We start from the raw sequence: 15,277 nt of genomic DNA on the forward strand, positions 1-15,277 counted from the left end.
GGTGACATGGAAACATCTTCTCTTAGCTGGCCAATCAGTTCTTAAATCATTGTTCATCGATGTTTTCATATACTGATACTTCATAAAAAATTTGCCAAAAGCATAGAATACTATTTTTTATTTTAGTTGAACTTGGGCAATTTAATTATTCAAAACCAAAATTGTACAAAGAGAAAAATTATTATTTGCTTTAGAAAAATGTTATGAAAATTTTGAAGGTCTCTTATTTGCAGGCTTTTAAGTGATAGGCATCATCAAGTGAAAGCTTTCCCCTCTCTGGCTACTAAAGTTATATAACTACTGTCAACTACTGAGTGTGAAATTTGTAGATTTTTGACATGCCTTATTTTGTAATTTTACTAAAATACTAAATATTTCCATGTTAGTTCCTTCTTTCTCATCATTGACTAACTGGCAGTCAGTTACAGTGGTAAAGAATCAATGCCTTACAGTACAGAGCATTGATTACTATTTTCCTCAATAAGTGACTTTGAGTATGTATTTTATCTTTATAATAGTTTATCGCTTATCAATATAAACTTTCTTTTGTCATTAGTAATCAACCCTCATTGGCTTCTGCTGGGTAAACACAAATCTTTTCCATGTTTGTCAAAAACCAAAAGGGAAAATAATATTTTTTAAAGAAACCCTGAAGAGTGGATAAGTGCTAGGAAAAACCTCTCCCAGTAAAAAAAGTCTTTGTGTACTTTTTGTTACTCTTTTGGACCACTCCCTCCTTTTTTCTAGAATGAAAAGTTCCCAGAGACCACAGATCTTCTGCTTTAGGGTAGGAAAAAAATAGAGAAAAGAAAATGGAATGAGAGCCCTGGGAGGAAAACTTTTAATTTCAGGGTATTTTGGATAGTTGATGCCAAGGATGACAAGAAAACAAAAATCATTCTTTTATGTAAAAAAGTTGATCTTAGAACTGAGGGTATGACCAAGAATCAAAGTTAATTTGCCATCAATAAAAACCTGTTGCTTTGGCTTATTATAGTAATGGGAACATTTTTTAAAGAAACAGTTTAGGCCAATTTGGCTATTTAATTTTTATTAGAATTATACATGAATATGGTTTAAAGAAGAAAAACAAGTCTTAAAAGATTTGTCATGAAAATCAGTAGTTGCCCCATCTCTCCTATCCCTTCTCCCTCACCCCACAGGTACCACTTCCAACTCGGAGGTGGGTTTTTAGTATTCCTGTCTCAGACACCTGCTGTCTCGCTGCGCAGCAGCACCTCCCCCGTCTGCAGGGAGGCCTGGGGACTGGTGGGTCGTACTGAACCTGATTGTCATTTCTGTCCACGTACATCTTCCACCCACAAATGTGGTGCTTTTTCCATCTTAACTAAGCACTGAAACGCTGTGGCTGTACTTCTGCAGTTTGAAGTACAACAGCAAAACTAACACGAATTTCTTTTTTCTTCACAATTTCACAGGTAGGAGATTTGTTCTTACTGTAGATCTTAGCAATCTCAGTATACTTTGTTTTTTCTTTCCTTATTGAGAACTTTCACCTTTTCACTTAAAATACTTTAAAGAAAGTACTTTATGGCTTCTCTTTGGCATATCCAAATTGCAAGCATCATTATTTTTGTGCTTTGGGGCCATTATGAAGTAAAATAAGGGTTACTTGAACACAAGCCTTGTGATACCAAGACAGTTGATCTGGTAAGGGACTCGGCTACTAAGTGATTAACGGATGGAGAGTGTAGACAGTTGGGTACACTGGACAAGGGGAGGATTCATGTCCCAGACCGGATGGAGTGGGATGTCGAGAGATTTAATCACACTAAGAATGAAGCACAATGTAAAACTTATGACTTGTCTGGTTCTAGAATTTTTTTATCTACTGAAACCAAGGAAGGCAAAACTGTAGATAAGGGAGAACTGCTGTACTTTTGATTTTTAATTTTAGGCATTATCCGCTGATGCCTTTCATGTACCTGTGCCATGCATCCTCCCCTTGCCCCTCCTCGGCATACCTTTATGTCATGATTTTGATTGGATCATATTTAGTATTTATATTTTTATGACGTTTTAAACATGCTGTACAGCTGAGCTATGTAGTAAATTATGATTGTTTTTTTCTCTGCTGCACAGCTTTTCTGTGTTCCCTAGAACTGATAACTTTTTTTTAATTTAACTTTGTATTTACCACTATCTTAGTCGTCACGAAACTTGCCAAAAGATTTTGTTTTCTTCACCTGTAGTTTCTGTTTCCTTGAAGTTTTTTTCTCACTGTTGCCTGTTTCTTTAATTTGGGTTCTGGGATTTAGCCTTGTCTGAAATGCAGTATCTATAATCCCTGGTGAGGGAGCTCTGCATTGGCGAGGGGGGTTGGCAGTTGAAGTCCTAATGTGGCTTTGCTGGTTCTTTGAGGAATTTATTTTAAAAGCTTTCTTTTTGACCTGATTAGATTTCCCAGAAAAGAATCTCTTAATCTTCTGTTTGTAGGTAAACCCTGGCTACCTTAGTTCTGGGAGCCAAGTGGGGAAGGAGCTTGAAGGCTTCAGGGTTTAGTATTTAAGTGTTTTCCTGACTCTCCTATTTAAAGTAGCTTACTTCTGTCCCCATCTGTTGCTGGTGTCTTCCAGACCAGAGACCCTCTCGAGCCAATAAGCCCCAGCTTAATAGTACAGTGGCGGGATGGGCACAGTTGCCCATAATAGTGATCGAGATGATTTGGCGTGTTGCTTGTTAGATGATTTGGGTATGTTGCTTGTTATGTGAACTTTAAACCAGTCCTTATTTTAGTTTTCTCAACACACTGTCTCTTCCAGAGACACCTGCTGCCACTGATTCCTAGGCATTTTGGTGATTTCCAGGTAAAAAATCGGGTAGCTTCACAGCTTTCTCATGTTTATTTAGGATTTAGCTTTCTCCTGATTTGTCAAATCCTTTACTGTTCTTCCATTTACTTCCTTTCTGGCTTTCTATATTTCAGTGCTATTGTGTCTTGTCCTGTTCTCTATATTTTTGTGGTTTGTGACTTTAAAAAAAATCTCTTTATACCATAGATAATTTGGGGGAAGCAGTTAAAATCAAGCAAATGTTTATTCTGCTATGGTTATTAAGGTCACCCCTAATAGATTTTGTACTGTACCATTTTTGGCATGATAAAACTGTACCCAATGATGCCTTTTTGGGCTGGGCACATGGCTGACACCTGTAATCCTAGCACTTTGGGAGGCCAAGGCAAGAGGATTGCTGGAGCTCAGGAGTTTGAGACCAGCCTGAGCAACATAGTGAGACCCCGTCTCTACAAAAAAGTTTAAAAAATAAAATAAAATTAGCCAGGCATGATGGTGTGTGCCTGTAGTCCCAGCTACTTGGGAGGGTGAGGCAAGAGGATTGCTCGAGCCCAGGAGTTTGAGGGTGCAGTGAGCTCTGATGACATCACTGCACTCCAGCCTGGGTGACAGAGTGAGACCCATTTCTAAAACAAACAAAAAACAAGTTTTGCCTCTTTGGTTTACTATTTAGTAAAGGTAGGGACTACAAGTTAATTTTCCAAAGTAATAGCTTACATTAGTTAGGGTATAGGTTAAACTACCATGACAAAAAGACTGAAAAATACGGTGGCTCAAACAAGAAAGGTACTGGTGTCACATGATAGTCCAGAAATGGGTGGATAGTTCGTGACACGTAGGCAGATTTGCTGCGTTTGGTCATTTAGGACCCACATTCCTGTTGTCTTGTCAGTCTGCCATTCCCTAGGAGGTATTTTGTTCATGTGGTCAAAGTCATCACCACATCCATGGTCTAGCTTACAGGAAAGGGAAAGAAAGTCTGGAGGGAGAGCCCCTGGCCTGGATGTAGGAGCACCTTACAGATGGTCAGTCGGTCGGTCGTAGGGCCACACTTAGATCCTGGGAAGGCTGGGAAGCGTACTCTCTGGCTGAGGAGCGGTGTAACTCGCTAAAGCTCAGAGAGGGAGACGTTTAGCAGTCTGAGTCATGGGATATGACTTCTTGTTTCATCGCCCCAAAGCAACTCTCCAAAACAGAATTGGTTGTTCGGCTAGTTTGCAATTCTAAGTTATTTTTTTAAGGTCTTTATTCAGGTTTTCATGCTTATTTTAGGAACTACTCTAAAAGTTAATTTAATGTTTAAGTTAGAAATTTTAGTCTGCTATTGGCTTTCTGCTAAAGTTTATTTCAATTATATAAATTCTTGTTTTAAGGAATTTTTACTAATCTGTTTAGACCTGTAAAATGGATGCCTGAATGTTTTTTCATTAAACAAGATTGATTCCCATTTCTAATTAGAGAAAATCAAGCATGAGCAAATAAATAAAAGCCATACCACTGTCCAGCATTTGCAAAGACAATTGAATTCAATTTTGGCTTTCACCATTATTAATTGGAATTAAAACTTTTAGTTTACGTGGAAATCTTCTCTTCACCATAGGTGACTTTACTCATGTGACAGTAGTTATTAAGGTTAAGCTAGATTAGAGAGGGCTGATGTCATGAAGTAGAAATAATTATGATGTGATCAAGCTAAGAAGGAAAATGACCTGTCAGCACAGAAAGGCAAGGCTGCACTCTCGGGAAGTTCGGCAAGCTCTGTGAAGCAACTGGAATATGTATTACCTTTAGAAGACGAAACGTTATTATGTTTTTTTTTAACTAACATGGTAACTTCTTTTATAATGCCTACCAGAATATTGGTGTATAATGTTACCTATTATGTTAGAGGGACATTGGGTGTGATGTTTGTTCCAAGGTTTTGTTTCTGCATTTCTCACGTACCAAGAAAGCCTGGTTAAAAGTCATCTCTTATGAGAATCCTGTGGCCTGTGTCTTAAGAACAGTTGTGTAAAGAAAGTTTCTTGGAGAAACAACGTAAAATCATGTTCTTCTTGCCCCAAACATAAACTTTCCTAATTTTATCTTTTTCATCTTAAATTAGGCCGCAGTGTCTTGTTATGACAGGTGCTCCAAACTCACGCCCAGCTTTACTTCATCTTGTTCATGATTTCACAAAGAATGTCGGCTTGATGATCTGTGGCCATGTACATATGGTGAGTATCAATTTTGTTTTCTGTATCAAAATATTTTTCACTCTGAGTATAATTTATAATTTGTGGGACTTTCTAGATTGGAAATAATTAGACAAACAAATCTGTTGGGTGTTTTTTGGTAGGTAGTTTTTTTCAACATATTTTTGCCTCTAAATGGTCTCAGTAACATTTTAAAATAGATTTTGAACTCTAATTGTTTTCTTATTCATTGTGAGTAGATTTTTAGCAAATTATATTGCCCTTATAGGGCAGTTTGTCCAAGAAAAAAATCTTCTTAATAACTAAGGAGTCAAAGTGAAATTCAGTATGTTATTTTTCATATTAATATACTTCATAAAGTCCTAAGAACACTTAGAACATTTACTTACCAGAAAAATACGGGGATTAGAGGAGAGAGCAAAATTACGGCAAATATGGGAAGTAGCACCTCTGATATATAAGAAGAGCAAAGTAAATGCTGAATTTCTAAGTTCAAACCCGTGTAATTGCCCATTCATTTTTTTGTTTTAACAAGTAATAAGAAAATTGTTAAAAATAGTGGCAGACTTTCATCCAAAGTAGTTTTTTGTTTTTTGGCATTGTGGCTGTAGAAAATAGACTGGATGATGGTTTACCTGTTCCGCATAAGGAATTGGAGTATTTGCTTTGCAGGTTAGCTTCTCTCCCAAGCTCTTGTTGTGGTGCTGGAAATGTGTCTGTATGCCCCATGTCCCACTCCTGCTACAGTTGCTCTTCTACTTGTATAGTGGCAAAGTCAGGGTTGTGCATGCACGTGTGTGTGTGTGTGTGTGTGTGTGTGTGTGTGTGTGTGTGTGTGTAGGATGGTGGAAACACACACTGAGACACAGACCTCACATGGGACCTCTGGAGTTTTCCAGTCTGTCTCTAGGCTAATCAGTTCAGATTGAGGCTTGAGCACAAGACATCACAAATGGGGCAATTTCAAACACAAATTGTAGTTTTCCTTTACTTATTCATGCTTATGGTATGTACTCTTAAACACACTTTTAGATTTTTGCTTTATGTATTTGTGTATAACACACTTTATGTGTTGTTTGCAAGGATCAAAATAGAATTGCGAGTTATCAAAAGCTCTTTTACTTCTTTTAACAGAAGTATGAAGAAGAAAATGTATTAGTATAATATAGCTCACTTTGATTTTCAATGATGTTATGTTACTTAGAATTAATAACTCACATTTGGGAGAAACAAAAAACTAAGAAAGTTTCTGTAGAAAAATAGAAGGCTATTATTTTGTTCTTCTCCATTTCAATAATTTCTAACTCCTCTCATTTACTTAGTATTGAAACTTTTGATTTATTTTTAAGTCTGTGCTTCTTCCTATTCTCTTCTCCTTTCTCCTGGCACCCCTGTGCCTAACTATTTCGTCAACTTTACATTTTTGTAATCTTAAGTATCAGAAAAACTTCACTACATAAAAACAAAGTGGTATTGTCACACTTCTCCCACACCCACATTTAGACACCTGTTTCAAGCCAGTAGAACTGGATGGTTTTTATAAATGTGAAATAGATTACCTTTCAGTTAAATATTTTTATTTAAAGGGCCCTCGAAGGCAAGCCATGAAAGAGATATCCATTGATCAAACCAAATATCAGAGATGGCTTATTAAAAACAAAATGAAGGCGTTCTATGCTCCAGTCCACGCAGATGACTTGCGAGAAGGTGCACAGTACTTGATGCAGGTGAATTTGTTACGCCCTTCGCATGCTGCCTACATTTTAGTTCTGGATAAGTCTTTAGAAATGTTCTCATTCTAGATTTATTTATATTGGTACAAATGGTAAGTCTTTTAAAATATCTTTATTAAAGTAAACTACTAAGATCTGTGTAATTTAGAACTAAAAGGACTATGGAAATTTTGTGCTGTTCTGTGTTAGTAGCATAACTGTGGAGCTACGTTGTTAAAAACAGGTGGAAGGCCCAGAGTATTGTCCTCTGAGCCCTTTCTGTTGTGTGTTTCTTAGAACTGGATAAGCACAGGGTTAAGAATAGCCAAGGCAATCTTCAGGAAAAATAAGCAATGAAGGTAGGCTCGCTTTGTAGGATATAAAGCCTTTTCATAAAACTACAGTGATTAAGCCATTGTGATATTGAAGTAGTGATAGACAATTAGATGAATGTAACAAAACAGAAGAAGTAGAGCCACTCATAGGAAATACATGTGACAGAAATGACATTGAAAGGATGGGCTGGAACAATTGATTATCCGCATGCAAGAGTAATAAAGTAGATCCTTACAAAGACCATACAAAATTCATTTTCAGGCAGATTAAAGACCTCAATTTAAAAGACAAAGTTTTAAAAATTTTAGAAGAAAATATAGGAAAGAATGAGAAACACAGAAAGTTGAACTATGAATAAGAAACCAATAATTTTTTAGTTTAAAGTTTAAAACTTTGAATTTCTAAAGCAAACAAAAAAGGAATACACAGACCAAGGGAAGATAATCCTGACAGGTAAACAGCAAAAGAATCTAAAGAATTACTCTTTAAGTAAAAGGAAAAAAAAATGAAAGATATGAACAGAGAGGAAAACTAAGTGACAGAAATAAAAATTAAAACCACAATATACTTGTTATGTGTGTTAAGCGCATTGAATTGCACATCCTAATGAGGTTGCAAGAAAAATTGATTGGTGGAACAATTGAGGTATATTAACTAGCTAAATTACAGCAGAAACGTTTGCATGATTGTTAGAAAGAATTCAAATTTTGGTATGGGTGTGATTCAGAACTGCAGCCATTTGGACTTTTGCATCTAGGTTTTAATGGCAGTTATCAAAATATATAACTGAGAATTCCACTGTATCATTATGAGTAGATTAAATATATCATATTGCTCTTAGTAAAAAATGCAAATTTGGGTAGATCATATTAATAGAAGTATAAAAATGTGCAGTTAGAACTATTCAGGTGTTTCATTTTAAACTTCTATATTTATATATGTTTAATCATAAATAATATACAATCAATACAATTAATATATGTAGTTTATAAGTAAATATGCATGTATGGGATGTTGAAAAATTTTTACTGATAAGAGCATCTAATATTTAGAGACTGTCAGTTTGAAGGACAATTTTACCACTTCAAAAGACATTTTGTTGAATGTAGTATATCTTTAAAGTTGTATATGTCCTGTATTTTAGGCTGCTGGTCTTGGTCGGATGAAACCAAACACACTTGTCCTTGGATTTAAGAAAGATTGGTTGCAAGCAGATATGAGGGATGTGGATATGTATATAAATTTATTTCAGTAAGTATCTTTTTTTGGAAACTATTTTAAATTTAATTTTATTTGAATTTAACAGGAAATAGAAAGTAAGTATCTTTTTAATTTAGTAATTTCGTTGGTTCAGAAAATGTTAATTTTGGAAGCTTGCTCTAATTTTTGAAGCTTGTTTCTCTTATACTCTCTTCTAATAGAAACATAGGAACAAAAAGAATCATGTGAGGTATCTGGGTTTTAACTTGATGATCTCTTAAAATTTTTTGATTTTCTGTCTCTTTATACACAAGCACATACATATGTATGCGTGTACATATGTATGTGTTTATCTGCATGTGTGTGCTCTGGCTTCCCACTGAAGTTAGTAGGCGTTTTCCCATCCCTACAGCTGTTGCTGAGCAGAGTTCCCCAATGTCATTAGACCCCGCAGCTAGGCTGTGTCGTTACAGCATCTCATGCTGAGGGAAGGGCGTTTCCTCACTGACACCAACCCCAGAGGGAGGCTTGCTCCCCTCACAGACAAATTCTGCAGTTAATCATTTGGTTCATTCTTAAAGTTATTTGCATTTCTCTTATTTAAATGTACTTACATGTGTTGCTTTTCTACCCCCTTCAAGTGTCAAGTTTTGAATTTATGATTCATTTTTCACTGGCATTTCTATTGATCTTTATCATATAGCTTAGTTTTGTTTTACTTCATTGTAACTCCTCTTTTGTGGGTTGTCTAGTGGGCTCTTTTAATTCTTTGTCACTCTGTCTTTCTGGTTTTAATCTGTTCATGGATTTTCATTTATGTACCTGTTTAACGTAATCTACTGAGTTATTTAATAAAAAGAATTAAACTTTTTTTGTTTTTGCCAGATATATTTATTAGTCTCTCTTAGTGTGCTAGTATTAACGTTTGTCTAACAACGCTGTCTTGTTCACACTGGAAATAGGCGTCTCCTCGCACGCGCCACACCGGGTTCAGGCATGGTCTTTTTCTTGGCCTCACCACTGATGAAATAGAGCTGTTTGTTCCTTCTTATGAAATGTTTCTTCAAGTAGTTGTATTTTTTTTAAAAAAAGAAAGAAACACATTTATAAAATAGCTCCAAGATTAAGATTCAAGTCCTATTTTCTCTATGAACTTGCACTGATTGCCTTTAACTCACTGGAGTTACCTCCCTCCCCCGAGCCCCCATTGTATTTTAAGGTAGAGCCACGTGCTCATTAGCCTGCCTCACATATGACAGTTTTCCTTTCGTGAGGAAGTAACTAGATCTCATATTCTACTTTTTTTTTTAATGTCTTTATACTGATGAGGAATATATTTGATGAACAAGATTTCCCAACTAATTGTTAAATGCTTTTAATAAAGTTAGAGCTCTGCTGATTTGTTGTGTATTGTGGCTGCTGTTTCTCTTTGGGTTTACTATTTTTTGTAAGCAGAGTCTCACTGTGGCTTTCTAATTCTGTACTCTGTATGGGGATTAGGGAAGGGAAGACAGTAGAAAGAAAGATTAAATAATGTGGGCCATGAACCATAAAGCCTGTGACCCATGGACTGTGCTTTTTCTCTCCCAAGATTCAAGACCAGTGACATGGGGTAATTATCTCAGAAAATAGAAAAAGTGACATTTTTGCAAATAATTCTTCTATATGCCTGCCACAGTGTTAGTCATAGTTGCTTATAATGAGAGCACTGAAGGGGTCTTTCTGACTTTGACCTTGTAGGGATTAAAGTGAATGTTTGCCCTGAAAGTCCAAGTATTACTCCAAGTATTGCACAGCAGACTGCAATTAAAGGATCAGCAAAATACCACTTTCTGGTTTTTCAGAGCCATGTAAATTAATAGCAGTTTTATTTTTTTTATTTTTTTTTTTTTTAAGGTAAAGTCTAATTTTTTTTTTTTTTTATATATATATATTTTTTATTTCAGCTCATCATGGGGGTACATAAGTTTAGGTTATATACATTTTCCATGTCCCACCCATCCCCCCGAGTCAGAGTCCCAAGCGCGTCCATTCTCATTCTCCCGACAGTGCACCTGGCACTCATCATGTAGTCATACCTCCATCCCCTCCCCCCCCCACCTCCCCGGGTCTGCACCTTCAAGCATGACCATTCCCCAGAGGGTGTGCAACGCACTCATCATGTAGGCATACACCCATCCCCTCCCCCCACCCCCCATCCCAGTCTGATATCCAATTGGTATCCTTCCCTGATGTACATTTAGGTGATGATCAGGGAAACCAGTTTTAAAGCAATGACACCACTCATTCTTCAGCTTGTGGCACTAATGTTTTGGTTGTGATTCCAAATGCCTTGTGCAGTTGCGGTATACTTATATATTCTCTTTTTATTAACAGTATGTAAGGTCTGAGGACAAATCAATTTCTATAGCTTATAGCAAAAACATTTAGCTGTTTTAATCCAAAGGAAATTTGGGGAGCTGTATTCCCTGGCTTTTCTTTAAGGAAATTGATTTTGATTCAGTTGATTTATTTACTATTTTTTTAAATGCTTGAGGTAATTTCTTCTCTGGTATTAAGACCTTTCAAGATATGGCTGAGTAACACTAACATGTCTATTATTTTTTTCTCTCCAGTGAATCTCTTTTGACCTCAGTTAATTCATCATAGGAATGAAGCCAAATTGTCTCTCCGATTTAAAAATAACAAAAAACCTTTTATAACTGTGTGTTATACCCTAAACATATTCTTTCATTTGTCAGTAGTGTTACAGCAGTGTGGACCAAAAGGCACACGGAAGTACAGCAAAATGGGTTTTATTAAGCCGGCGGGCTCCGAGGGGGCTCGCCTCCAAATTCTGAGCCCCTAACAAAGAGTATAGCAGTCTTTTATATGTTAGGTTTAGGGAGGAAGGGAGCACAGTTACAAGGTGGTTATCTTTTATCGGGGGCAGGGTCTGCGCAGCCTTAGTTTCTGGTACAGTTTCTCCAGAGTTTCTTTCTGTTTTATCTTATCATGGTAGAAACTGCTGCACGCAGTTTACAGGAGCAAGAGAAGCGGCTGTCAAGGAGGGTGGTAGGGACCCTTAGTGAGGGTGGAGACTTGTCAGTGGAATTTTCCACTTCAGTAGGAGTAATAATTTTACTGTTTTATTAGATTTTAGCCTTTTCTTTTTATTATATGTAGCTATATATTAATGTCATTTTTGATATGTCTATAGTGAATATTGATTACTTGTATAATAAAAATAATAATTAAAAATAAAGGTTAAGCCTGTAACCACTCTTGGAGACCAATTTGAAGTTTTGGAATTTAAAATTCTTTCAGTAGGTTTGAGAAAAATTTGGGCTAAAATGGAGATTTATGGTCTTAGTCAAGTTTTCAGAGTTTGTCTGGTGTTAGAACTGTCTTTCAGATTTTAATGTATTTGAAACACAAATGCTCCCGTTTGTGCTAATGGTAGAGTGTTAATACTGTAAAGATCTACAAGGGTGTTACAGAACAAGGGAAAGGGGATGGTGTTTTAAAAAATTTAAAAGAGATGTGGATACATATATCTTCAGATGCATATAAAATCTTTGGACCACTTTTTAAGCCAGTTTTGTAAAAAATTTTTGGTTAAAAATACCCTCTCTCAGAAATGATTTCTTCATACCCTTCAGCCTGCTCTCATTCTCAGTAGAATATGTTTTCTTTGCCTTTATGTATTTCTCTTGGCTTTAAGGGTATAATCTTAAAGATAAATATGGTGGCATTACTGAAATTTATTTTTCTATAATTTTACTTTATAGGATAAAAATACCGTTACTGCTTTAGACAGCTGCTATAGGTAGAGTGTTAATACTATAAAAATCTACAAAGTAGTTTTCAAGGGTATTACAGAACAAGGGAATGGGAATGGTGTGGGATTTAGACAAACATACATATCTCGTCAACTAATTTTCAAAGCATATTTTAAAAATCAGACTTTTAAAGCTGAAAGTAATTTTAGATATCATTTACTATTGTCTTCATTTTATAGAGGAAAACATGGAAACTTTGTAATTTTTTTTTTTTCTTTCAATAGTGATGCCTTTGACATACAATACGGGGTAGTAGTTATTCGCCTAAAAGAAGGTCTGGATATATCTCATCTTCAAGGACAAGGTAAATCTTATTGGAAATAAGTTTTTTACTTAAAAAATATAAATTACTTTTTAAGGAAATTTTATATAATTCTGACAAGTTCTTCATTAATTTTAATAATTAGTATTTATTCTGGATCATGGACTTACTGTTTAGCATTTTAAGATTGGATCTGTTTGGCTCCACCAAAGATTGTGTTTTGTCTTTGTGCTAACCTGGATGATGGTTGGTGATTATTAATGGAGAGAATAAAATTCAGTTGAAATCATAACCTTAAAAGAAGCAGACATTAGTTATTGGCCAAATTTTTAAAAATACATGATAAGTACAATAGTCTGAGGAAAAGTTTTTAAATGACTACTAAATCATTAGATATTTTGATGTTTACAAAGGTCATGCTTTGTGCATCTAGTTATATTAATAATGAGAATCTAAACTTCGTCATAAAGTTTCCTGTCTTCAGAAAAGACCTGATAAATCATTAAAACATTTTTTTTATTCGAATGTATTTATGGATTTCTAGGAAGTTGCAAAGAAATCAGTACAGAGAGGTCCTATGTACTCTTTATCCAGTTTCTGCCAGTGGTAACATCTTGCATGTCTGCAGTACTTTACCTAAACCAGGAAATTGACATTGGAACAACCCACAAACCTGATTCACATTTCACCAGTTTTACGTACGTGTGGGTATTTCTGTGCAGTTTATCACGTGTTGATTTGTGTAACCACTGCCACAGTCGAGACGGCAGAACCGTGCTGTCACTGTGAAGGCCTCCTGTGCTCCTCCGTGCCCCGCCAGGCTCTTTCTTCCCCTTCCGTTACTGTACAATTTTGTCATGTCAGGAATGTTATGTAAATAGTTATAATATGTAAGTTTTAAAGCATTTTTTACAAGTGAAGGTTAAAACCTAATTAAGGCATAATTATTTCTGGTAACTTTATAAAAACTATGGAAATTTCCATTTTCTCTAAAGATTTCCTGGTAGCTCAAAAAATACTATATATTTAAGCAAAAAAAAATATATATATACACCCCTAACATTGATCCCTATCAATTAATGAACCAAATCATCAGAATTAACTAAGCCTAAATAGCTAAGAGGCATATAATGAATTTTGTCATCTGTTTATGTATTTAAATTGTTTTAATCTTCCCACCTTCTACTTCAGGGGTAGTCTACAGTTTTGAATGAGACACTTTAAGGTTTTTTATCCATGTAACAAAAAAGTATGGCTTGCTGAAAATGCATTTTCTTATTCTGGAGTAGACCTGGCAAAATATATTTCAGTGATTGAAGTTTAGGGTACCTTAACTCTGCGTAATTATTAGTAGTGTTCCTTTTCATTCTCAAAAGTATCATAGTTTTGCATATAAATTATATAGTTCTATCATTTACTGAGCTTTGAATGTGATTGAAACTGTAAAAAAGTATTTCATGTATTTGTAATTATTTTGAAATGTTGTTGAAAGCCTTACTTTTCATCATGCAGATTTTGAAATAGGAATTTAGCTTAACGTAGGAATTAAGGGCATAGGCATTGGAGTCAGGCAGATGTGTTTTTAAAATCCCAACTTTCTCTCTTAGTGGTTTTGTAGCCTGAGAAAATTTTGTGACTTCCAAGCCTCAGTTTCCTTATCTTTTAGAAGGTAGTTATCTCTCAGGGTTGCTGTGAAGATTAAAGAGGAGAAAAGGCCTATGAACTCTGTATAGGGCTGGCACCTAGGCTCACATAGTTTCTATTTTTGTTTCTCTTCATTCACACAAATAAGTGATAAGGATTATGGACATATTATGAATTTTGTGTGATATTTGTCTTTATGACAAATGTTTTTATGGTGGAAGTTAAATTTTTACTAACTCTGACCAAAAAAGAAAATGAAGAAACTGCTTTAAAAATGAAGAAATGATATCATGTGCTTAGGAAAAGACTATATCCCCTAGTCTCGAACTTAGTCATGGGTAGAATTTTTCAGTGTTGTCTATTACCTTCTCACATGCATATGAATATTTGTAACATTTTGCAGTTTTATATGTGTAACTGACTGAGAGTAGAGTTGATTCACATCCTCCATAGTGTTCTTTTGTCTACCAGATTCTGCTGTTCCATGAGTTTTACTTATTACTGTTCCACAGCTCCTAATTCAAATACAGGTTGAGTATCCCTTATCTGAAATGCTTGGAACCCAAAGTATTTTGACTTTTAGATTTTGCAATATTTGCATTTGTACAGTACTTACTGATTAAACATCCCTAACCCGGAAATCCAAAATCTGAAATGCTCCCATGAGCATTTCCTTTGAGTGTCATGTAGATGCTCGACAAGTTTCATATTTTTGGATTAGGGATACTTAACCGGTATCTGACAGTAAGTTGTGGCTCACATATTTAAGTGAGTGGTCAATTCAGATAGATTGCCACAGTTGTTTACGTAAGAAAGTGTTTATAATAAACTTACTACTTCATTATAAACACATTGCTTAAAAATGTTGTTTAGCTATTAAACCACGATGTCTTCCTTAACAGTTAAAATATGATTTAGATACTATTTTAAATACTTTTATGTCTACAGAAGAATTATTGTCATCACAAGAGAAGTCTCCTGGCACCAAGGATGTGGTGCTAAGTGTGGAGTATAGTAAGAAATCAGATTTAGATACTTCCAAACCACCTGGTGAAAAAACTGTTACACATAAAGGTAATTTTCTTTCAAACAATGTTTTATTGGTATTATTTTAATTTGGAGGGAAAGAAATGGTTTTTATTAATATGTCTTATAAAGTAACCTGTTTTAAAACTTGTAGTGTTCATTTCTAGTTGGTCAGGTAAAATTTATGGCTTTCAGAAATGGCTACAAAATGTCTAGCGGTACGTATGAGGTATTAGGTCATGGAACAGAAACCATGCCAATTGTTTAC

General features: G+C 35.3%; 1 protein-coding gene across 2 annotated transcripts in view; it reads left to right on the top strand.

Moving 5' to 3' along the window:
* Positions 1–15,277, top strand: part of SLC12A2 (solute carrier family 12 member 2) — a 93,096-nt gene that overhangs the window by 64,364 nt on the left and 13,455 nt on the right. For both annotated transcript variants that reach the window (XM_045566551.1, XM_045566552.1), the window contains 5 exons: positions 4,918–5,029; positions 6,595–6,735; positions 8,201–8,307; positions 12,302–12,381; positions 14,932–15,057. In XM_045566551.1, coding sequence (XP_045422507.1) covers positions 4,918–5,029; positions 6,595–6,735; positions 8,201–8,307; positions 12,302–12,381; positions 14,932–15,057 — 566 coding nt within the window. The remainder of the gene's footprint in view (positions 1–4,917; positions 5,030–6,594; positions 6,736–8,200; positions 8,308–12,301; positions 12,382–14,931; positions 15,058–15,277) is intronic.

This window comes from Lemur catta, chromosome 12 (assembly GCF_020740605.2).
Source record: "Lemur catta isolate mLemCat1 chromosome 12, mLemCat1.pri, whole genome shotgun sequence".
Taxonomy (NCBI): Eukaryota; Metazoa; Chordata; class Mammalia; order Primates; family Lemuridae; genus Lemur; species Lemur catta.